Source organism: Lemur catta, chromosome 3 (genome assembly GCF_020740605.2).
Source record: "Lemur catta isolate mLemCat1 chromosome 3, mLemCat1.pri, whole genome shotgun sequence".
NCBI lineage: Eukaryota > Metazoa > Chordata > Mammalia > Primates > Lemuridae > Lemur > Lemur catta.
This window is the reverse complement of record NC_059130.1, coordinates 58,312,517-58,337,961: the sequence shown is the minus strand read 5'-3', so window position 1 is coordinate 58,337,961 and position 25,445 is coordinate 58,312,517. Positions and strand designations below refer to the sequence as shown.

General features: G+C 37.4%; 1 protein-coding gene across 3 annotated transcripts in view; it reads left to right on the top strand.

Moving 5' to 3' along the window:
• Positions 1-2,327: 2,327 nt before the first annotated feature.
• Positions 2,328-25,445, top strand: part of SH3GLB1 (SH3 domain containing GRB2 like, endophilin B1) — a 40,002-nt gene continuing 16,884 nt past the window's right edge. The window contains exons 1-5 of one of the 3 annotated variants that reach the window (XM_045547600.1): positions 2,328-2,662; positions 13,253-13,394; positions 15,984-16,112; positions 22,754-22,887; positions 24,394-24,486. In XM_045547600.1, coding sequence (XP_045403556.1) covers positions 2,591-2,662; positions 13,253-13,394; positions 15,984-16,112; positions 22,754-22,887; positions 24,394-24,486 — 570 coding nt within the window. In that variant the 5' untranslated portion in view covers positions 2,328-2,590. The remainder of the gene's footprint in view (positions 2,663-13,252; positions 13,395-15,983; positions 16,113-22,753; positions 22,888-24,393; positions 24,487-25,445) is intronic. The other 2 variants (XM_045547598.1, XM_045547599.1) reach the window with 2 other exon arrangements.

Genomic DNA, 25,445 nt, shown 5'->3' with positions numbered 1-25,445 from the left:
CTCACAGGTAATTGGAAATTTAGGTTGGGGTGGGTGGTATCACAAAAGAGCCTAAAACTGTATGCATCTTGACTTGATTACTTTACTTACTTAACAAATTACTTGAGAATCTACTACGTTGCCAGGCATGTAGACCATAAAAATAAAAAAATGAGTAGGAAATGGTTGCTGCCCTTGGGGATTCACATCTGGTAAGAGAAATGGAATCTACCTGTAGACAAAGGGTAGAACAAATTCTAGAGAATGATGGGTTCATTTTCAACCTTGGTCACACATTAGAATCACCTAAGAGAACTTATAAACATCACAATGCCCAGTCCACACTCTGGGGGGTGATTAGGGCATCAGTGGTTGCTTAAATTCTTCAGGTAACGACAATGTGCAGCCAAGATTAAGAGAGCAGTGGCTCTACTCAGAACACCTGAACACTTCTTCCTTTGAAACATTTGGTAATAATGGGGGAAGGAGTGTGGAGAGGATAGGAGGTGGAAATAAGGGAATTTTGTTGAAGATGCTCCTGCCAAATAGTGTGATGATTTAAATTTTCTCTGTAAAGAAAAATTATCAAAGGCTGAGAATAAAAGTATATGAGAGTAAGGTAGGCTTCTTAAGGAGAGTGGCTCCTATAGAGGACTCAAAAGGAAGAAGTGTTTCCTGAGTCTGAGAAGAAACATTTGAGGAAAAGGATCCAGGGTTCTTTCCCCTAATGGTGGACTAGGTTTTGTGATCCTTTTGCAGAGATGGGCATAGGTTATGGCAAATACACCCATTTTAAAGACAGAGATCTGGAGAGAGGGTAAGTGCTTTTCCACATAAAGTACTAAAATAGACAATAAATGGGATAGGAAGATCACATGCTTCCTTTTCCATATTTTTGGAAAAATAAGTTGAAAGGAAAGCAATATGGAGTATTCCAAACCCGGGAGATTGCACTATGTTGGATTTACCCTAGAAAGAGGTGACTGTTTCTATTACTACAACAAAGAATAAAAACACAAATATTTATATGTTATCTGTTTGTCCTTATAATGCTTTTACTGCACTCATCTTTCAACCTTTAACAACGGCTATTCCATCTGTGACTGCTGTTAGAGTAAAATACTGAAGCCTGAGTGTGAGCTCATTTCATTGCCTGCTGGGCCTGCATTTTCCCAGCCCTATTGTATTAAAAGGTCAAATCCACACAAAAAATATTCTTACCCTTGAAATACCAACGTGTCTCCTTCTATGCTTATACCATTTGTAACTTCATTCAAGCATAGGCTGTACCATGAAGGCTTCTTAAGAAGTTACTTGAATGACAGGTTTTTTTTGTTTGTTTGTTTGTTTGTTTGTTTGTTTTTTAGACTAGTCAAGTGCAGTAGTGAGGAGGGGGGAAAGTAGTAGAACAAGGAGTTCAATCTGTAACTGACTGTGAACAATCAAGTGAAATAACTCACTACCTTCGGACCAGCCGAATGGCAGGTTTTTGAATAGATTTCACATCATATTCTCATTTGTCATTAAAATTAGTCACGCTGAATTGTTAAAGGCTTTCCTATCTCACTCACCATCTTATACTTCTTTGTGTCCTCCACCTGGCACTCTGTGTCCTCAGCACTGCGCTTTGTAGGCACCTAGGCACCTAGCGTTGATATGTAATCCAGCCCGCGCCTGCTGCCTTAAAGCAGTCACAAAGTCCTTGCAGCAGCAAATAGTTACAGAGCTTCTGGTGGGAGTGAAGTCCCCAAAGGTTGTTAAGTAATCTGACGGAGCTTGAGGGCAGGACAATGTTTTACTCAGCATGCTATCTCCAGCACCTGGCACACAGTAGGTACTCAACTATGCGGAATGAATGCACAAGCTCTGGGGGAACAATAAATTCAACATTGTTCTGCAAACGTTCGTTCGCTGAGTGACATGCGGGCAGGCCTCAGGGACCGGCGTGGCTCGCGGGTGCTACAAGATAACGAGGGCCTGACGGTTCTGATTTCATAGATATTGTAATTCTATGCTATTAACGTCCATATTTCTTCTTAAGACAAAAAGGGGAATTTGTGTTGTCTCCGCTCTGGATTCTCAGAGGTTAACGGCAAACGTGCCACGACGCTGCGGCCTTGCGACCCGGCGGCGCGCCCCTCGCCGCACCCTCGACCGGAGCCGGGCGGAGCTCTCCGCGCGCCCCGGGGCTGGGCCGCCGCGGTCCTCAAGGGGGCGCTGTTCCCGCGATAACCTCCATGAAGGCTCCGCCCCGAGGCCGGCGCTCGCTTCCTCCGTGGGGGACCCGGCTCCATATCGCAGGGTCGGGTCGGGTCGATCTCCGACCCGCCCGCCGCGGCCGGCGCCGACATTAGCCGCCGCCCTCCAGGCCCGCCGAATTCAGCGTCTGGGCCGCCGCCGCCGCCGCCGTCCGGGCGCGGCCTGCTCTGGGGCCTCCCTCTCTTCCCTCGCCCCACCTCATCCTCCCCCCTCAGGGAAGCGACAGCTGAGGCGGCGGGGTTGGCGCCGCCTCCCTCCACCTACCACGTCTGCCCCCGGCGCCCCAGCCCTGCCGTGGTGCCTCCTCCTCGCGGCTAGATCAGCCGGCGGCTCCGCCCGGCTGCCGCCCAGGATGAACATCATGGACTTCAATGTGAAGAAGCTGGCGGCCGACGCGGGCACCTTCCTCAGTCGTGCCGTGCAGGTACCGCGTCGCGGGAAGGGGTGGGCGCCCAGCGGGAGCCAGAGAGGGGCTGCCCAGCCCGAGGAGGCGGCGGCCCCGCACCCCGGCCTCGCAGCGCGCCCGGCGGGCCTGCTGCAGCCAGAGGCCCGGGTGATGGGCGCGGCCCGCTGCCCCTCCGGGCCCGGCGGCGGTTTTCTGCCCCGCTCCCGTCCAACCGCCGCTCCCCGAGAAGCGAGGCGGGTGGGGACGGGGCCAGGCGCTTTCTCCCGCCGGAGGACACCTTGAGTCGCTCTCGGACCGAGGCGCTGCACTGTCGGCTTTTCTGGTTCGACGACGCCGGTGCCGGTGTGACCTCCATCGCGGGGCTGGCGGAGGCCTTGCGAGTCCGGCGGGGTAACCGAAACCCAAGCCATTCTCGCACCACCCCCACCCTTCCCTTTCGTCTCTCTCACCCTTGCCTCCGAGTCCAAGAAGGAAGTTTCCTTTTCCTGCCCCTCAACCCATTGAGCTGCCGATCCAGTTCCCTCCAGCCCCCCTCTCCCTGAAAGGACCGCCCCTGGGCTTGGCAGCCCCCGGGGCAAATGGAGATCGTCTGTGGGCGTTCAGACTTTACCGAGGCCACTGGAAGCCTGGAGTTGAGGTGTTCTCATTTTCAAAATGAGAAGCACCAGCTGTAGAGCGAGGAGGGATGGGAGAAGAATCATGTTGTTATGGCTGTAGTCACAGTGGTATATTTCAAATACACTTTAAGGGGAGAAGTTGACTACCTCTTCGTATTCTGCAATCAAGGAAGTGTCAGTAGTAGGGAACTTGGACAGTTTCCTACAGTCATCACCCACATTATGCCGACTCAGTTAAATCTATGAACAGATGTAAATTTCACAACATGGGTTGTAAACAATCTGGTGTTTAAGTTAATGACAGTCACAGTAGCAACATTTTCTTGTAAAGAGAAAACAAAAATAATTTTCTAATATGCATACCAAATTTGTACCGAAGTGTACCAACTTTCCTTGTCTCCTTTGCCCCAATTTTATTGGCACAGTTGATCTTACATTGCACTATAGTTGGCAAAAGAATGATAGAGGAAGGTAATAGCTGCCTACATTGTGAAAAAACGGTATGTCAAGCACTTTGTTATGCATTTGACATGTTCTCTTTAGTCCTTTCCATAACTTTGCCAGACAGATGTTATTAACCCCCCTTTAATATGAGGAAGCAGCCTCAGAGTTTAGTAACTTGCTTAACTTGCGCGGCTAGTAAATAACCAGGTGCTGTCTGACCTACTGCAAGCTGCTTTTTCTTCCTGGATAAGCATTGCAGGTTTAAGATATATAGAATAATAGGATGTTGTGACCTAGAGAGACCTTAAAGATTATCTGGTACAATATGAGCATTTCAATATCAGCAGCAAATAACACTTAAGAAATGGGAAATTCCTTCTAGCTTTTGGTTTCCGAGGTCTAAAATCTGAATGGTGGGTAATAAGCTAGCAGCCTTAACCTTTTTCTCCCCCTCCTCCCCTAAAATATAAGGTATATTACAAAGACATTGAACCTTTACAGTTAAAATAATTTTTTGATTCAAATTAGCCTACTTCTAATAGTTCAAACACAAGGGGCAAGAAGAATCAGTAATCGAGGGTCTGAAATGAATTTTGATTTGTGACACACTTCTTTCAGACTTAACATTGACTACAATAGAGGATTAGAGCCTCTGGTATTTTTGTTTTAGTAATGATTAACTATTTATAATTCTAGATGCTTATTGCAGACTTGACATTATATAAACCCACTCTTTTAAATACAGTTAGATAGTTTTCAGGTTCCTAACCCATACGTCTTAAATAGGACTTGTTTATTAGAATTTAACCTGATTTAAATTGTTGATAGACTTGATTTAAAAAACTAAATCTAGCAAAGCCCTCAAAAGGTATACTTCCCAAATGAATTTTAATCACTTATTGTTTCAGATTCTTTAGGAAGAAGTTTTTAAATTCTATCCTAATCTGTTAGCTATCAAGTAATTTTCTTTTCAGTCTTAAATATTTAAGTGCCCACTCCAGGTCTGCCTATCACTATTCTGGACACTGGTGACAGATACTACAGTAAATAAAATCAACAAAGTATCTGCCCTCCTGAAGCTTATATTCTTGCAGAAAACACAGTTATAAATACATCAGGTAGTTATGGAAAAAATGGCCAGAGGAATAGGGTAATCCCAGGGATGGTGGTTGTTGCCGTGTTGTTTAGATAAGGTGGTTAGGACAAGTCTTGATAGGATGAAATTCAAAGAGACCTTAAGGAAGTGACAGAACCCCAGTTTGTGTGTGTTTATTTTTATTTTTTTGAAGAAAAGCATTGCAGGCAGAGGGAACAAGTACAAAGAGGTTACAGGGCTACTAGGGAGACCAGTTAGTGAGGTATGGCCATATCACAGCAAAAGTGATTGTGATTTAGATGACAGTGGTAGCAGGGGAGGTTCAAAATCTATATGGTACTGACTGTCAGATTGGCTTTGAGGTGTGAGAGAAAGATGAGTCAAGGATGACTCCAAGGGTTTACCTTGAGCCATTTATTAAGAAGGGAAAAATTTCAGGAGAAACAGGCTCCTTTAATGTGTCTATTTATGAATACATTTATACCATGTCTGAGATTTGCTTTAAAATATTTCAGAAGGAAAAAAGGGAAGTAGTTGAAATAAGATGAGCAGAATACTGATAGTTGTTGAAGCTAGGTTATGGGTTCATGAGGTTTTATTATACTATTTTTAATTATACTGTTATATTTTTGTATATATTTGATATTTTCCACAATACTTTTTTAAAAAGTATAAGAAAAAGATGCTTCTAAAATATAACGTGTGAAATTTGGAATGCTGTGTGGTAATTTTCAACAAAACACTGCTTTCTCATTTCAGTATTTTAGTACCTGAGTTTCTACACTAAATTGGGTTGACATCAGTATAATGCCAAAGTACTAAGTTTCATGCTAAGAATAGCTTAAGAGCTATGCTGGTATCTCTTTATAAGCAATAAGAACAGTAGGGAAGAAATTAAGCTTTCATATTTCATATAAATAATAATTTTTATTCAAATCAAATTGTACCTTAAGGAATAGGCCATTCTTTAGTTGGCCAGCTGCGATATGTTTTCCATTTTATTAAAAAAATTTTAAGTTAAAAATTGAACATGTTTCTTGTTTTTAAAAGGTTAGATCAAACTGTTAAAGCAAATAAAAGGGTCTCATCACCACTCCACTCTCCCATTTTAAAATTTGTTTATAAACCTTGGTATTTAAAAAAAAAATGTAAGGTTGAATATATAAATGAGTAGGAATATTTATTAACTAGTCCATTCGGGTGCTTATTTTTAACTACCTCAAGACAATAGAATACAAAAGCATCAGGTAATTTATCTTCCTTAAATTGTTATATTACTGGTGTTTTAAAAGCCATTTATTAGTTCTTAGAATCAATCTTTTCAGTCCAAACTCCATAGGTGAGCATCAAATACTCCCTTACAATCTGGTCTTCTCCCTCACTCATATAAACACTGTATTCCAATCAAGTTATTTTTTAAATTTCAAAATACCTTATACTTTTCTGACTCTAAGCTTTTGTTCACACAGTTAACCTCTGTTGAATGTCCTCCACTCTCTCTGCTTTTTCTTTCCTTCCCTCAAGGTGTAAAGCTTTAAGTTCATCTCAGCTATGAAGGCTTTTCAGACCACAAGAGCTTTATGTGAAATCCTGTATCATTTTTCAATTCTATATGGTCATATGGCATTTTTCTTCTAATGAACTACTATATAAGATCCCTTACAGCTCTAAAATTCTGTAACTCTTATGGCTTTCACAGCTTTAATAAGTTTGTATTAACTTTTTGTATCAACTCTGTTTCTTATTCCCCTCTCACAGCATCCAATGTGGTTCACATTAATTTTTCTTTTTAGCCAAGCAAGTAGTATCCATATGCAAAGATTAGTCTTTGAAGGGCAACAAGAATCATTTAGCATGTTAACTAATTGTTATCTTTATTAGTATTTTCCTAACATATTTTGACCTTGATGTTAACTAATGCCAGTCTAAAATATTAAACTGTCCAACCTACATTTATTGAGTATCTCCTAGGTACTTGACATTGAAAGATACAAAGAGACCCAGTTCCTGCCCTCAAGGAATTCATAGTTTAGTCCCAAATTTATCGTAATTAAACATGTTATTCTTTGTAGTAAATGCCCATTTTGTGAGTTGCTATTCTTCATTTGGTAAATTTTTCAAGTGGATGAAGGAACAAGAGATGCATTTTCAATTCAGAATTGATATCGAAACAACTTTACTCACCATCTTTAAAATAAGAGCATATACTTTTAAAATTTTTTCAAACCAAATTACTTAGGGAAGGAGTTCATTTTAATTTTTTAACACTTTCTCTGAATTGATTATTAAAGTTATACTGTGAATTTCATGAATGCCAGCTATTTTCTAAGGAAAAAAGTCTCTAAAATATAGTTTGGAGGTTGGCCTTGATCTCCCATCTATTTCAGCAAGAGTAATGTGTGTCTAAGCTAGAGACATAAAGATGAATATGGTGCTGCCATCAGCTAGCTCCTGTCAGACCCTGTCTGGAGCTCCAACTTGGCCAAACAACTTTCTCTGAAGCCCTTCTGAAATCTATTTCTTTTATAGAATTTAAACTGATAACTTCACCATGTCCCTCATATTTTAATAAGAAAAACATGTCACAAAGTCCATACATTTTCTCATTATGTAATAATCTGCATGCTAGTTTTAGTTAAAACTGTTTTCACATCCTTTGATGCTATTGGCATTAATTTAGTAAACTAAATAGAAGACAGTTTGTTAACCTGACATTAAAATTTACTTTTATGTACTACATGAATGAGATAATTAGAAAATATACAAGACTGTTCATCATATTTCTTGGATGTATTCTTACTGTATGTTAGGACCTACAAATGGTCCTAAACGCTTTCTTACTAATCCACACCCAATTTATGTACTTCTAATTACTATGCTCCTATATTTAAGATGATCAGACACCTAGATCAATTACTTAAATATTCTTTGAAAGCAAATTTAATGATAGAACTTAAACACAATTGATATATTTGAAGCAAAACTTCAGCCCAGTCAAGTGACAGTAATAGCAACAGAAATTCCTAAATGGGCCAAAGAGGAAAGAAATGCAGAGTGCACCAAATCAAGTGATATGTATTTAAGTAATTATGTATGAGCTTAGAACAGTGGTTCTCAGTCTTGGCTGCACTTAAAATACCTGGGAAATCTTTTAAAATGCCATATATAGGCTGTACCTCAGGCCAATTTAATTTGGAATTTTAGGGGTTTTAGGGGTTGCATCAGGCATCAGTGTTTTTGAAAGCTCCCCCAAATAATTCTAAAGAGCAGCCAAAATTGAGAACCAATGGAGAAATATCCACTTTACAGTTTGCTTATACATTATATTCAGAATCTGTGTTATATTCTAATCTAAAGTTTAGATTACTTTTGGAGTATTACTCTAACCCAGGCAAAGAATTGATGATTAGTGTTTACATTAAATAGATGTCTTTGATCACACAGCCTTTTTACGTGTAGTCTTTTCTTTTTCTTTCTAAACAGTAGAGTATTTAATCCAGGCTTCTTATTTCATACTGTAGGCTATGTGCCTCTCCTGTAGTAAAAGAAAGGATTACGGTGCCTGGCACGATGTGGCCGAATCAAAGACAATCCTTTCCTTAAAGTAATGTTTAGAGAAAATACACATAGGAAAGGGGATTAAGTTTTCTTATGTTCTCATGCTATTTTAATATATTACAAATGAAATATTATGAAAAATTGCATATCAAATTACATTTTAGAGAACATTGTGTTTGGATTTCCATGACTTATTTACATCTGACTTAATTGTAAGTTGTTAATTATTAAACTGTACTGCTATCCATTCATTAAAATATATGCTTAGAATCAACTGTAATTTCTGATTAATAGCTTTTGTCAAGAAATTACAAAGTCAGTAATGATTTGGGGCTTAAATTGTTGAAAAGTAAAATTTTTATGGGTTAATCTAAAAATTTTTGGTAACTAGGAAAGGGATCCAGGTCTTTTGTCATTCCCAAGAGTGTGCCATTATTATAATTTTATGTTTGTATTGTCCTAGCTAGATCATAAAATCCTTGAGGGCAAGAACCATGTCAGACACTGATCATCTTGCAATAGCAGAAAATATATATGTACTCCATAAATGTGTTTTGATTAGTAATTTAAATCTTGACTTAGTTGAGATAACTCATAATTTTCTTAGTAGATGCATTATTTAAAAGATTTTAGAAAAAAATGTATGTGTTAAATATTTTGTTATCTTAATACAACATAACTTCTAATTAACTATGGAAAGAATCATTTAGAAGTAATAAGATTTAAATTTTAATTTCACTGCAAAAATATAACATTAGCAATGTTCTTATTGTGCATCAGTCCCCCCAACTGTTTTCATTCATTATAGGGTTTAGGTTACACCCCCACCCCCTTTTTTTAAGAGACAGGATCAGGCTCAGGCTGAGGCTGGTGTGCAGTGGCGTGATCATAACTCACTGCAGCCTCCAACTCCTGGGCTCAAGCTAAGTGATCCTTCTGTCTCAGATTCTCAAGTAGCTAGGACCATAGGCACACACTACCATGCCCAGCTATTTTCATACATATATATATATATATATATATAAAATATATATGTTTGTATATATGGCAGGCGTTAGCCACCCTGCCCGGCCTGAGTAACCCATAATTTGGTGAATAATTATTGAATATCTTATAGGAAGCACAGGTAGACTAGAGGAGACAGCTCTCCAGACTGTTGTGAACAAAGACACAGAGGCAAGGAGGCACAGAATATGTTTGGATAATGATGATGGAAACATTAATAGAAAAATAGGTCAGGGCACAGTGACTCACACCTGTGTAATCCCAGCACTTTGGGAGGCTGAGGCAGAAGGATCACTTGAGGCCAGGAGTTGGAGACCAGCCTGAGCAACACAGCAAGACTCCATCTCTACAGAAAAAAAAAAAATTAGCTGGGCGTGGTGCCACATGCCTGTAATTCCAGCTACTCAGGAGGCTGAGGCAGGAGGATAACTTGAGCCCTGGAATTCAAGGCTACAGTGAGCTATGATCACGCTACTGCACTCTAGCCCAGGCAATAGAGGGAGACCCTGTCTCTTTTAAAAAAAAAGAGAGAGAGAGAAAGAGAAAAAAAAATTTATTGAAATCAGCAAGTATTTACTAGAAGGGTCTTATAGCATAATAAGACAATAATTCAAACAGATATGAGATTGAATCCCAACACTGACACCCTGGACAAAACGTTTAATTGCTCTGAGCCTTAATGTATTCATCACTAAAATTATGATTCTTACCTATATTTTAAGATTCTTTTCAGTAGTTGATACAAAATGCACAGCTTAGTATATGGTATTTTTGAACATATACTAAGCCATGACATTTTTAAAAATATAGAAGTATAAGAAAGATGTAAATGGTCTTGTTGAAAATAGAAAACATTTAAAAAATTAAAAGACAAGACAGAACCATATATAATGTACTGAACGTGAAGCACAGATTTAGGTAGACTGAAAAATAACAACTGTTTTCACTCTTAGAAAATGTAGGTAAACATCAGATAGAATTTATTACTGAGCTCTTAAATACATTGCTTATGTGCACCTTACTACAGAACTTCTATTTTTCTAAACAGGTTTTCTATTATACAGTCAGACTATCTCACTCATATATAAGAGTTCGTTATAGTGTGTGTCTGTCCTTCTGAGCCAGAATAGTAAAAAACCTACTCACTTTGTTTGTAGTATCTTATGTGTATGTAATGAGAGATACCTGGGAGACAGTTTCATGAGAGTCATGAATATAATATTAAATAATTAAGCAAACAGGCTTTTTGACCTGAAGATTGAAATATTTTCCAAATAAGTAATTGTTTGTTCTCTGAAATACTGTCAGGAGAAAACTTGCCCTGAATCTTAACTTATGTCAGATAAACTCAGTGACTATTTCTTTAATCACTATTTATAAACATTTTTTAGTAATTTCTAGTCTGTACCTTTAATTCCAGTATATTTATAAAACATCTGTTCAAGTTTAACATTTTATGTACTGAAAAAAATAGGCCTGTAGGTTCATACTGCTTAATATTTTTCATTTAGTTCTTCCATATAACAAGAGACCAGGTCTTCTTGTTCTTAGAAGAGTGCCTTACACAAAGACCTAATAAATACTGATTTTTAAATTATTGATCTGTCAATTTTTTTCTTGTATTCACTATTGGTTATTAAATATAAATTGATGATTTCTACAAAGAATTAATATTTAATATGTATAAGGGTGGTGCTAATGATTCCACAGAAATAGTACAACTAGAAGATAAGTCATCAGAGGACTATATAACTCCTTCCTTAGATCTTTACACAGTTCATATCATTCAGTTGCAGGTCATTTGTTACCTGTTCAGAGATGCTATTTCTCTAACCACCCCTATCTCATGTTCCTCAAACTCCTGCTTCCCCATCCAGGTCCAAGTCGTCCATCCCTTCCGCATTGAAGCCTTCACTGATTCTCCTGTTACCCCCTCTCGCTGAAGAATGAATTCTTCTCTGTACTTGCATTCATTATGTCACTTGGAAACAATAGAACCATGTATATTGGTCCTTTACCATCTTTATACCTTTGTATCCTTATTACCAAATTATTTGTTATCTATCTTCCCCATTAAAATGCAAGCTTCCTAAGAACAGAAATATTGTTTTTGTTGGCTGCTGATACTCATGTGCTTAGAATAATGCCTACCATATATATGTATAGGTGCTTAATAAATATTTGTTGAAGGACAGAATGAAATGAATAAATAAATGAATATACTTGCTTATTCAGGGGAAGTTTTTGTATGTGGTTTCAATTTTTAAGGTGCCAAGTGAAAATTTTTTCTTCTATCATTCTTTATAGACGGTGTTCACCTGGGTGTATTCCTTTTCTTCCCTTCCTGTTGGTTGCATTATCTGGTAGATATTCTATCTAACCATTGGTGGTAGAGTTTGAATGTATATAAAAATACTAGGAGGTGGTCTCTCACTTAGAATCTTCAGGGATCTATAGAGAATACCAGGTTTTCTCTTAAGAATGAGGTTGCATAGTTTATCCCACTGACCCTGGGATCAGGGTTCACTTTTGCCCAGTGCGCAATCCTCTAATTGTATACTGCAAGTTTATGGGCTTAGGTAATAGCTTTGGAACCGCTATTTTCAGTTCCACCCATTGGTCAGGGTTTGGCTGTAGGCCCAAGGCTTGACAAAAGCTGTTTAAGCTGTCATTGCTAGCCTCTGATCAGGTCCTTCAGTGGGGGTTGTAACCAGAAGTCTAAGGATAAAATTCTAGAGGATCCTTTAGCTAAAGGTGCTGATAGTAAACTCAAAGTATTAGACCAAGAAGGATGCTGAAAGAAACAGATTAACAAAATTCAGAAGATAGAGCAGCAAAAGAGATTTTAAGCAATAAAAGGGAAAAAAGGCAAGACAAACATTGTTTTGTTAGCTAGAAGTGAGTTATGACTGAGCATAGAATTAGGGCTAGTGATATACTTGTGTTAAGATGGGAGAAAGCCACCTGTTCTAGAGGAAAATGATACATGATAAACAGTTTGAGTCATCACCTCTAGTGTTTAATTAAAGTATCCAGAAGCCTCTAGATCTACACAGAATCTTTTTACTTCTTTATTATTGTATAGGCAGTGCTGCCTTTCCTCAAACACCAATACATTCAAACATAATCAAATCAATTTTTATTATATTAACTACATTTTATGATTTTTAAAAGATGCCTTCACAGTATGAATAGGATGTTCCAAAAGTTAGTCTGTAAATTGCTGGAACATATCTTTAAGAAATAAATGACAGTTTCCCAGAACATCACATAAAAGCCTATTTAAATAGGTGTGATTAAAGTGCCAATAATGCATAAACCACAATAAACATAAATGTTTTTAAATTTAAATAAAATTATCAGGCACTCAACAAAGTGATTTACATACATAATCTTAGTTAATACTCAAAACACTGTAAAATATGTATTGTCTCGCTTTTGCGATAGAGGCTACTAAAGAAAAAATATTCAAAAGCTCACTCAGTTCTTGCAGTTAGCAGTGCAATCAGGGTTGAACTCAGATCCAACTATCTCAAAGCTCTTACTCCTTACCATTATGATATCCTACTTTTATATGTAAGAAATATTTGTATACTTTATATACCAAGCAATATGCTGTTTTCTACAGAATTCACACCGTACATTTTAGCAGAACTAAGGATATGTGATAACTGTCAGATAATGTCGTCATAAGTGCCACTGAAGAGGTATCGATAAATTACCATAGGGGCAAAAAAGCATTCATAAGCAATGGCTTACAAACAAACCTAGAACACAGACATTTGTACATTTAGAATTGTTTGGATTTGAGTTTACTTTTTACTTATTTATATAGTTTCCTAACATTTGAGGTACATTTATTTATTTTTTTTTAATAATCAATAACAGTTCACAGAAGAAAAGCTTGGCCAGGCTGAGAAGACAGAATTGGATGCTCACTTAGAGAACCTCCTTAGCAAAGCTGAATGTACCAAAATATGGACAGAAAAAATAATGAAACAAACTGAAGTGTTATTGCAGCCAAATCCAAGTAAGAAACTTTTTACCTCTTGTCTACCTTAAATATTAATACTACTAGTGGGTTTTTTACTGTTAAAAAAAAGTTTTAGTGACTACTTAAAAACCAAATTTTTTTATTGTGGCTTCAGGATTTGTTTTGTGTGTGTGCGCTTTTGTGAAGAAGAGATGGTAGACATTTCTTCTCTGTGCCCTCTAATAAATTTACAAATGACATTTTTCAGACTTTTGTAGAATCCTCCTGAAACCTCAATTTCAGTTAGAAATTGGAAATTCAGACTTTAAATTTTAAGAGCCATGAGGGGACTGTGAAGATAAAAATATTTTCCCTTTTTACACAGGGAAGAATTGTCCCTAAATAATTAAGAGAAAATTACTTAGATGCTTACATAGTTACCAGTTTTTTATGTTTATGTTAAGTTTTATATTTTCACATAAAGTATTTCATTTGATTTTCAGACAACTGAGGTTTTTCAGATAAGTCAACAACCTTGCCGATAAGGTGCAGGATAATTTATTGAATGAAACTTACAAGTTAGCATCTTGTCCAATGTAGCCTACCTCATTAAAAGTGGAGCTTGGACTAGAACTAGGTGTATTGACATCCAGTCCTTTAACCATGAGTTTTGCCTATCAAAACTGAAGGAGAAAGGCAAAAATACATGCTTTTCTTCTCTTTTCCCCAATGTTACCGTGACCATGTTGTGAAATTCCATAAACTTACTTTTAGATTCTAACTTAAACTTCAAGCACTATACAAATATTAGTAATTCTATGTTTTTGTTAAATTGTAGTAACCTTTTAAAATAGGCTTTATACTTTGAGTGAATCTTATTATCTTTAGACACCATGTAGTAGTTATTATTTATTTAAGGTCATTTAAATTATATGCCATGGCACTTTTAAAAAGTAATAGGTGTTTTTCCTCTTGTTCCTTGTTCTATTCAGTGATTCCCAAATATATAATCTGTTCTAAACATGTTTTTCTGAATGGAAAATAAGCTCATGACTGATAAACAGGGAAATACACAATTCCCTCCAGCTCCCAGGCTTTGTGTCATGAAGTAGTAGCAGAATTGTTTTGTTTTTTGTTTGTTCTCTGGTTACAAAATTACATAGATTTTTGAGTGGTCAGTCCCAACTCTGTTTTTCCTGTAAGCCCTGTGTTATTTTTAGTGTATAATTTTTTGGAAACTAGAGTTTTTGAAGAATATGTTATATAGAAATATAGATTGCATTATAGCAGAATTATCTGCATATTTTGTTAAGATTTTATTGTGACCTATTGAAATTAAACATTTATTAATATACCAAACATTTTAGTTAACTGAATGAAGTCAACATAGTATTCAACTTTAAACTTTTGGCCAAACAGGTAGAAAAGCAGTCAAAGGCAGGAATCACTCAGTCAGAAAATGAAAATTCTGAAATTTAAGTAGTGTCTTCTAAATGGTTATGTTTTGAAAAGACTTGTTTTGGTTTTAACTAATTTAAAGACTTTTAAATTTCTGCTTAAAAATAAATCTTCTGATTTTATACTAGAATCTGCCATAAAAGTGAGTATTATTCCAAAACCCTATTTTATATATTATAATTAACCCTTTCGCCAACTCCTGAGGTTTTTCTCTTACTGGTTCAGCTCATTCTTTAAATTTTCAGCACTGTAAACTTCCAATTATGATATAAATCTATGGGAGGTGCTTAGAGGGAGTCTATTTGTCTTAGCTTCTTTTTAGATTGTAATTTTAATTTATACATAATCATTGTTTCTGGAAACTTAAGCCATTTTCTCATTTATCACTGAAATACCTCACTGTTAGGCAGCAATGTGAATGTGAATTTCTTTTAGTCTTAAATATTATGCTAACCAAGTATTTATTCAGCTTTTACTGGTTTTTCCTTTCTATTTATACAAATGTTTTGTTAATGCGTTTAACCTTTTGTCTTGTATTTTAAACCTATTTTTAATGGTGAAATCTTTTGAGTGAATGCATGCTTAGAGATAACGTCTGTGTACTTTAAAAATATAATTAAATAAACTAAAGCCAAGGGATCATATTACTGATCTGTCTACAGACTATTCCAAGCCTAGATCGTTCTATTCCTTAAGCACTTGTGTCTATATTTAGACTCTAGGCAAGAAAAAGAGAGAACACATGCTCACACTAAAGCTGTCAGATGTAACTTTTTGGTTCTTCTAGGTACTTTATAGCCATAATTTCCTAGCTGGAAATCCCTGATTTTGAAGTTATGAACTTATATTCAGAGTTAAAAATGCTAAAAATAGGACAAAGGCAACTTCACTAAATAGTAAGTGAATTACTATCAATCCTCTTCTGGAACTTAAATCCCATAGAATACTCAAATAATAGTTTTAGCTTCATTTTAAAATGTTTTTTTGCCAAGATATTTTATCAACTTTCTAAAATGTAAGTATTTTAGAGTTATATAATACTCTAATATGTAAATTAAAAATTATATTAAGATGTGCTTGAATGAATGTTAATTTCATATTTAAGAGACAATATGGTAGGGGAACAAAACAATCTTTTAAATACCTTTGCTTTTTTGAAATCACTGGTAATTTTTACCTTTTTCCTAGATGCCAGGATAGAAGAATTTGTTTATGAGAAACTGGATAGAAAAGCTCCAAGTCGTTCAAACAACCCAGAACTTTTGGGACAATATATGATTGATGCGGGCACTGAGTTTGGCCCAGGGACAGCTTATGGTAAGTAAAAGGCAAAAAGTTCTGATAAGAAAATATCTTTATGTTTAGATTTTTACTACTTAGAGATATCATTAACATATTAGTAGAATTAATTTTAACTTCAAATATTTTATGTTACAATTTTGAATGAAGTGAGAATATAGAGGTGACTAATAAATATATATAGTTCAACTTAATATTTAATATGTTTAAGCATATATTTAGAAAATTAAAATTATCAACTTTCAAAAATATAAATTTTTATATTTATATCTTTTTTAGTCCTAAAAAATTAAATGAATTCTTCATTTGTACTCCCATCGATCTTATAATACCTATGTTGTAATACTTCTTGTGATCTATTGCAATTATTGTTTACAACTTGATTTTTTTTCTTTAGAGCTTTCATAGGGCTTATTTAATATTAAAAGTATTTGGCATATAGTGTTTCCACAAATCACCAGTGCTTTTGTTTTAATTTCACAGTAATATCAGTATCCAAAACACAGTAACAATGGTAATCTGGAGGTTTGGATTACATTTCATTTCTATTTTCCTCTTACTTATGTCAAATTTTCTATGGTCATGGTTTAAAGTTGTGCCAACTTTACCTTATTACTTTGTTTTACCTCTTGTATTATTGCTTTATTTGAGCTCTGAGCTTTAGTTTTTGGGTGATTTGACACTTTAGGAAGACCATTGTGTTGCTCCTTATGTGTTGCAGTTCTGAATATTTCTGGCAAAGCAGGTTTGGTCTTGACAGATTCCCTCAGTGTTTGCTGGTCTGGAAAAGTATTTATTTCTCCTTCATTTATGAAACTTAGTTTTACAGGATACAAAATTCTAGGATGGCGGTTCTGTTTAAGAAGACTGAAGATGGTGGGGGCCCTAATACCTTCTGGTTTGTAAGTTCTCAGTGAGAAGTCTGCGGTTAGCCTGATGGGTTTTCCTCTGTAAGTTACTTGACGTTTTTGCCTTACGGCTCGTAGGAGTTCCTACTTCATGTTGACTTTTGCCAGTCTGATGACTATATGTTTTGGTGATTGCCTCTTTGGGATAAATCTCCCAGGTTTTTGTTGAGCTTCTTGTACTTGGATGTCTAAATCTCTGGCAAGACCAGGGAAATTTTCCTCAATTATTCCCTCAAATAAGTTTTCCAGCCCTCGAAGAAGCATTTTCTTCTTCACCCTCTGGGATTTTATGATTCTTAGATTTGGGCGTTTCATATAATCCCATATTTCTCATAGACTTTGTTCATTCCTCTTAATTCTCTGTTCATTATCTTTGTCTATTTTAATTCGAAAGAGTTGTCTTCAAGCTCTGAGATTCTTTTGTCTGCCTTGTCTAGTCTATTCTTAAAACTTTCCAGTGTGTTTTGTATTTCCTTAAATGAATTTTTCATTTCCAGAAGTTCTATCTGACTTTTCTTTAATATGTCAATCTCTTTAGGGAATTTTTCATTCATTTCCTGAATTGTTTTTCTGGTTTCTTTGAGTTGGTTTTCCATTTTCTCTTGGTTTTTGTTGAGCTTCTTTATAATCCATATTTGGAATTCTTTATCTGTCATTTCAATATTTTCATTTTAGTTAGTATCCATTGCTAGAGGGCTGGTGTTCCCTTTTAGGGGAGACCTTTCATTCTGATTTTTCATACCTCCAGAGTTCTTACCCTGCTTCCTTCTCATCTGGAGCAATTATTGCTTCCTAATTTTGGATTTTCTTTGTTTAGATGGGACTTTTTCCCCCCACTCACACATACAGGGGTGTTTGTAGCATATGTTGTGTAAGAACCTTTGGCTTGGTTTGTGGGTGCTTTGGCAATTTAGGTTCCTGTTAGATGCCGTAGTAATGGATATATCCTTAGTGTGATGCTTTTCTGAGTTGCTAGTTGTGTGTATGCTATAGCAATGACGAGCTATGTGTGTGGGCAGATTCTCTGTTGCTCTTTGATGAGAGAGGATGGAGGCCTTTGAAATCCCTTCTCTATCCCCAGCCCTATGGTCTTCTTAGCAGTTTGAATTGTAATGGCACACCCCGTTGAATCACTAAGATGGTAGGTGGTGACTCATGTGAATGGGAAACAACCTTACTTTGTATGATTGAGTCAGGAAATGTTGAAAAGGACTGTGCAAATTGACCTCCCTGTCAGTAGGTGGTGTTTGCCAGAAGAAGCAGGCTGCCATGTTGGTTTTGTGCCTGACTCTAGTCCCTCAGGAGAAGCAGTCTTAATGCCCCAGGTGGTGAGTGGGGCCCTGTAACTTCCAGGTGTGTCCTTATTCTCTGCCTCAGCAGAGGCAGGTAGGGGAATGAGGCTGGGTTGGGTGGGCTTGCCCTCGGGCTGCACAAAAGCTGGTAAGGTTGCTATTTCAGCAGGGTTCAAAGATCTGTTCCCATCTTCTGAAGAAAGCCACCTGGGGAGGGCTAAAGGGGCCCACCCAGCCAGAAAGTCTGCTTATGGAGATCAAGCCATCTGAGATTCACAATCTGACTGTCCAGTTCCTACATCTCGCCCTGGCCTGTGTGTCTGTGCTGCTAGTATGTCTCCCCGAAATGCCAGCCAGCATGGAACTCCCAAATTGGGCACCTCAGGTCCACTACAAGTCCACAGAGAAAGAGGCATGGGCCCCACTCTCTGTGGATGCCTCAGCCTGGAGTATGCACCTTCTGGAGAGAGGGAACTGCTCCCCTACTTCTTAGCAGAAACTACTTTCCTGGCTGGAATGGGTGGGGAAGGGGCCACCACTCCAGGTCAGCCCCAGGACATGAATGAACTGCACCTGGTTGCTATGGTACCTGGGGCTGTGCACTTCACTCTAGAATCTGCCCTAATCAAATAGGGTGGTTTTCCTGTGGGGTGGTGGGAGGGTGGGTGTTCTCCCAGCTGGCCACATCTGGGAACCCCACAGTATTCTGTCAGATCTGCCCCCATGGGCTTCCTCGCCATCTGAGTCCAACTCACAGACCTCCCTGCTGTGTCTCCAGCAATCCACTGGAGTCAGAAGGACATGGGGTCTGTCTGGCCTGTTTGACCCGCTAGCATGTGACTCCATGAAATGCCTTCAGGCAGGGAGTTCCTGAGTCTGGCACCCCGGATCCACTGCAGGCCCCTGTAAGGAAGGCCATGGGCCCCACTTTTTGTGGAAGTCAGCCTGTAACATACTCCTGCTGGGGGGGTGGCCACTCGCCAAATTCTCAGCCCAAACTGCTTTCCTTGTTGCAGTGGGTGGGGGAGGGGCAGGGAAGAAAGAATCTGAATGTAAGAAAGCCAGCTAGCTCTCTGGCCTCTCCTGACACCCTCCCTGGTACAGAGTGTCTGAACCCCAGGATCCCACAAGTTCTCCCTGCTATACTGTGTTTGCCAGTGTGTCTGGGCTCATGGGGGTGGAAAAGCCTCCAAGAAATTCAGTAGCACTGGCCACCGAATGCCTATGGGAGGGTGAGAAGGATCCCCCCTACCCTTTCAGTGGGCTCAGAGCTTCTCTGTGTTTGATCCTCTCCGATATCCTTTTTCCGTTATCTTCTATCTTCTCTGTTTCTGTTTTCATCCATGAGACCCATGGCAAGCTCCAGCACCTCTCTCTATGATCCACACCCACTCTGCATCTCTTCTTCTCTCTCCTTTGTCAGAATTCCTATCTTCCGTCCCAGATGGTCTGACAAGTGATGTCTCTAGTCAGCCATCTTGTCTCCCCAAGTTGTGCCAGCTTTATTAGTTGCTATACTGACTTTTTTAATGTACAACTCTGAAGCTCACTTATACATCTTTATTAACACTCAGATCTAATTATCTCATAACATGAGACTTTCATATTTCTATACTTTCTTTTTCTGTTTATGACTAATAATTCTCTTTATTAAGATATCTATAATAAATTAGTCTGTATTTGGATATGAACTGGTAGGTAGATTAAATGAGTTTCCACAGATAGTTCTGATATACAAAATATAATAGCTTATAAATTCTGGGATTGTCAGGTTTTAGTCTAAAATGTCAGTTCTTGGCGTGCTTGTGGCCGAAGAATAACCAGACACACCAAAGTGAGGCAAGCATGAAAATGAGGTTTATTGAGGAGAGAAAGATAGGATTATGGGGCCAAGAGCAAGATACAGGTTTACTGAGCATGGTACATGTGTCACAGATGATGGCCAGACCCATTGTCGCAGCAGGGTGAGCAAAAGAAGGGACTGGTTATGGTCTGCGTCTTGTTCCATAGTGCCCAGACAGGGACTTCCCCTTGTGGTTCAGAGGTCACCATGGTACCACTTTGATTGGACAGTTGAGGAGCTGCATGACCTGAGTCTTACCACGCATGTGGCTTCTAGGTCCCTTTCCAGACTTCATGGTACCTATGCTGGTTGGCCCGTGGGCTAGAGAGTCCTCTGCATTCTTCTGCAGCTGGTGCACCAAGTTCTGATTGGCAGATTCGTTGGGCAGGACCAAGATGGGGGCAGCAGCACCCACTTTCGTCCCTAGGAGACCCGGAATCCCGCACTATCTATCTAACAGGATTAAATGAATTTAAAGTTTTAGTAGAAGGAAATAACCTAAATACTGTGTAATGCCATCAATCTATTGATGGATTTTTAGATGTTCAACTTTGAAACTTTTACATTGTGTTCTTTAAAAATCTAATACTTCCAGAGTCTGATAATGCTTAAAATTTAAAATAAATTTAAAATTATTTCTAAATGTTAACTGTTAAGTTTTTAAAAATTTTAGACATTAAACTTTTTATTATCTACTTGTACCAGGGTTGGTTAGATGCCGGGGTCATAAAGGTATGGGAAGGAGACCCAGCCTCTTCCCTCACCAAGCTGAGAGACTTAGTGGAGCATGAACATTAGAAAGGCTTCTAGATTTTTTTCCTTTTCAAAATCTGACTAATCTGTTTGTACCTCCTATAATTCCAGTGACTGTACCTTGGTTATTGGAATTGGGCTGTGAACCTATTAGTAATTGATAAGAGCTGAAAATTGAGTATTCCAGGCATTGGGCTGAGCACAATACAGTGTATATTTTTCTGTATTATTTCAGTAAATCCTCACTTGTATCCTGCTTATAAATTCTATTATCTCCATTTTAAAGACAAAGAATCTCAGGCTTGGAGAGATGAAATAATTCATCTACAGTCACACAACTAGTAATTCAAATGCAGATCTGTTCATATGCAGAGACAGGGCACTTAACTGCTTTCCATGTTACCTTCCTTGCCAATCAGATCTAATCTCATTGTGACATGAAGGGATTAAGATCCACAGAGCTAAAGTTTATTAGAGGTAAAACCAGGAGTAGAACCCTGATCTTGGGGTTCCCTTTCTGTCTACTTCTATGTCTGCTTTCCTACTGTATTTGTCCTGTTTAAATATCAGAGTGTATGTGTTGCAAAAACATAGGTTTTTTTAAAACCTAAGATATAAATATGAGCTATTATTTATGGAAACTTGAGATAATGTGCAGGGATGTAGAAACAAAGGACAGGTTGTGACTTGATCTATTGTAAGCATTATACTTTTATAAACATAACCATAGTTATTCCTTAGGATCCATGGGGGATTGGTTCTAGTACCTCCCCACACCCAGGATACCAAAATCCCTGGGTGCTGAAGTCCTTTATTTACTATGGTATAATGTTTACATATAATTTATACACATCCTCTTTTATACTTTAAATCATCTCTAGATTACTTATATTAATAATACCTAATACAGGCCAGGCACAATGGCTCAAGCCCGTAATCCTAGTGCTTTGGGAGCCTGAGGCAGGAGGATTGCTTAAGGCCAGGAGTTCAAGACCAGCCTGAGCAACACAGTGAGACCCTTACTCTATAAAAATTTTTTTAAAAATTAGCCAAGTGTGGTGGTACACGCCTGTAGTCCCAGCTACTTGAGAGGCTAAGGCAGGAGGATCTTTTGAGCCCAGGAGTTTGAGGTTGCAGTAAGCTATGATGATACCGCTTTACTCTAGCCCAGGCTACAGAGCAGGACCCTGTGGGGGGGGGCGGGGGGGAGAGAATTACATAATGAGAGTGCTGTGTAAATAGTTGTTATCCTGTATTGTTTAGGAAATAATGACAAGGAAAAAAGTCTGAACATGTTCAGTACAGTTGCAACCATCTTTTTTTTTTTTTTTTTAATTAGAGACAGTCTCACTCTGTTGCCCAGAGTGGCCTCAAACTCCTGAGCTCAAGCAATCCTTCCACCTGACACCACCACCCCAATCCCCCTACACCCCAGGAACTGGGACTACAGGCAGGCATACACCACCATGTCCAGCTCTGCAACCATCCTTTTTTTCCCCAAAATATTTTCTATCTGCGGTTGGCTGAATCCACAGATGGAGAACCCATAGATGCAGAGGGCTGACTGTGTACTATTCCAGCTGTGACCATAAATATATTTTGGTGTGTCTATATTCTTTAGTCCCATTGGTAGAATTGGTACAATTAACTATGCTATGATAGAAATTTCATCTTTGTCTTTTTGTTTAGATATTTATAATCTTAAATTTACTTTTAAAATAAAACTACCTTAATTACAGTTAATTCTATTTGATTTTACTTAAGTGACAACTAACTTTTAAGCAGATCAAATTGCTGATTTATCTGTATGTGATTTTATTTTCTGATATTATCAGTAATGATAAAAACTTTTTTCCTTTGCAGGTAATGCCCTTATTAAATGTGGAGAAACTCAAAAACGAATTGGAACTGCAGACAGAGAGCTGATTCAAACATCAGCTTTAAATTTTCTCACTCCTTTAAGAAACTTTATAGAAGGAGATTACAAAACAATTGCTGTGAGTTGGAAAATGTTCTCTTTCTTTGTAGAATAATTTAGATATATACTTACAGTTTTTAATGAATAATTATCCCTCTTAATGACTGTGTAGGTGTAGCAGATTAGAAAACCTAAATAATCTAGACAGGTGCATATTCACCAGGACACAAAATGAAACCAAGATAAAGGACTATTAATAACATTGACTCCATTTTTGTGTCCTAGTGTTAGAGATGGCTTTACATTCATTTTCATTCATTACCAACACTAAAATTCATAGAGAGGTTCCTGGAATGATTATGAAAACATGGTATAAAATATCACCATAGTATAACCATGTAGCTATTCATTGGGAACTGAAAACCTAATTATTGGAAGGTATACTGGCTATTATACTTCCCTAGAAGTGTATTATCTTTTTTCACATAGTTCTGTTTTATTACTGAAGTGTAAGAAATAAATCACTTTCTTTCTCAAACCTGATCTCTTAGTCTATATTTTTTTATTTATCTTGTTTTATTATTAGTGATGAAGAATGAAAATTTTTTTCTAAGATTTTTGCATGGCTGCTTGCTCTTTATTATGAATACAACTTCAAACTTTAATTTGCAGATTTCTTATTACAAAATATTATAGGAACTTTCCATATGTTTACAGTGGATTTGTCTCTGTGTAAACAAGTATTTGGCCTGAGACAGAAGAAAATCACCAACTTAAAATATAATTTAAAAGATAGCTTGTCAGTAGGATGAAATTGGAGGTATGAAACCTAAAAAGTAATAAAGCAAACTGAATTACAGTAAACTTACCTATTTTACAGAAGCTTGATGTTCCTAGTAGGCATTCTAAGATACTATATGAACAGTTTATTCATTATTTATTCTATAAATTTGGTGAAATTTCATTTTGGAGTAGTTGAGTTAAATTTGGTTACACATTAAGAGCAGCCTGCCCAGTTCTTGATGTAGAGCACACAGTACATCAAGGAACCTTGCCCTAGACTCATGCTTCCTTCATCATAGGCACTTTCTGGATAATCTGTAACAGTTTTAAAAGGATTTCTCAACCTGACCACTGCTGATGGTTTTGGGCCGAATAATTCTTTGTTGTGGGCGCAATACTGCATTGTAGGATGTTTGGCAGCATCTCTGGCTTCTACCTGGTAGATACCAATAACATCCTTCTCCGAGTTGTGACAACCAAAAAGATATTCCCAAATGTTCCCTAAAGGACAAAAGTCACAAAATATTTAAACTAATATTCCTTTGTTTTGATCACCACCTGCCATATTTCCCAGACATCTAGATTGTCTTAATCATTTTAAAATTGAAAACAGTTAAAAAAAAAAAAGGTGGTGGGGGACCCAGATACCTGAATGGTCACTTTATAGCAAACTTTATAATTATAGATCTTTATCAGATGATATGTGTATTTTCTAAAGAATAATGCTTTAAATGTATGTGCTCATACTGGATTTTAGCATCTTTAGCCTGTATTTTTCTCTTTTGTGTATATATGTATATAGAAAGAAAGAAAGTTATTACAAAATAAGAGACTGGATTTGGATGCTGCAAAAACCAGACTAAAAAAGGCAAAAGCTGCAGAAGCTAGAAATTCAGTAAGTAGTGTTTTTTTTTTTTAAATAGAAAAACATTTTGGGTTAATAACGTTAAGATTTGTAAAATATTTTACCAATATACCATACAAGATACAGATTGTGCTTAAGAGTCGAATATGATTTTGGGGTCTTGTTTTGTGTTTTCAAACAAATTTATGAGACCTTATTACATCCAAATCAGTGCAAAGTAGCCATATATCAAGAGACAATATTCAGCTATACAGTTGTTACTAAAAAACAAAAATTATGGTAGCTTCTAAAGCTGTATCATGTTCTCTAAATATCTTCAATGGTGATGGCAAATATATGTTTTGGAGACATATTTATTGTATTTGGAGATACCAAAAAAGATAGTAATTAAAATGAGAATAAATCAAGTTTGAGGATACTTGTGTATGGCTTAAAAATTAGATACATTCCCTTTCCACATATGACTCAAACTGACTAAAGGAATGGTCACCAACAGTAGTTCTAAAGCCATTCAAACAGTGGCAGCTTGAACTTTCAGGTGGCTATTTTGAAGGGGAGGAAACCCATTTGAATAAGTAAGTTCTGATATATGTTTCAGAAAAATCAACCTCAGTCTTTTAAAATTAAGTAGGTGTATATTAAATACAGTAATTCAACTTTCCTTAAAAGATTTTTATAAGCTTTTTAGTTAATCTAATAGTTAAACTGTCTATATTTTCATTCCACTGTTTGAAAAAATTTATCAGATTTGAACTGGAACACTTTTAAGATAGTACAATATAAACAAGTATGAATTTGCTATAGGAAGTTAATTCCTAATTTAAACAAAGGCATGGTATTTCCACTGCCTTCTGTTTCTAACTTACTGCCGCTATCACCATTAAGAATCATTGCCTTGGCCGGGCGCGGTGGCTCATGCCTGTAATCCTAGCACTCTGGGAGGCCGAGGCAGGTGGATCACTCGAGGTCGGGAGTTCGAGACCAGCCTG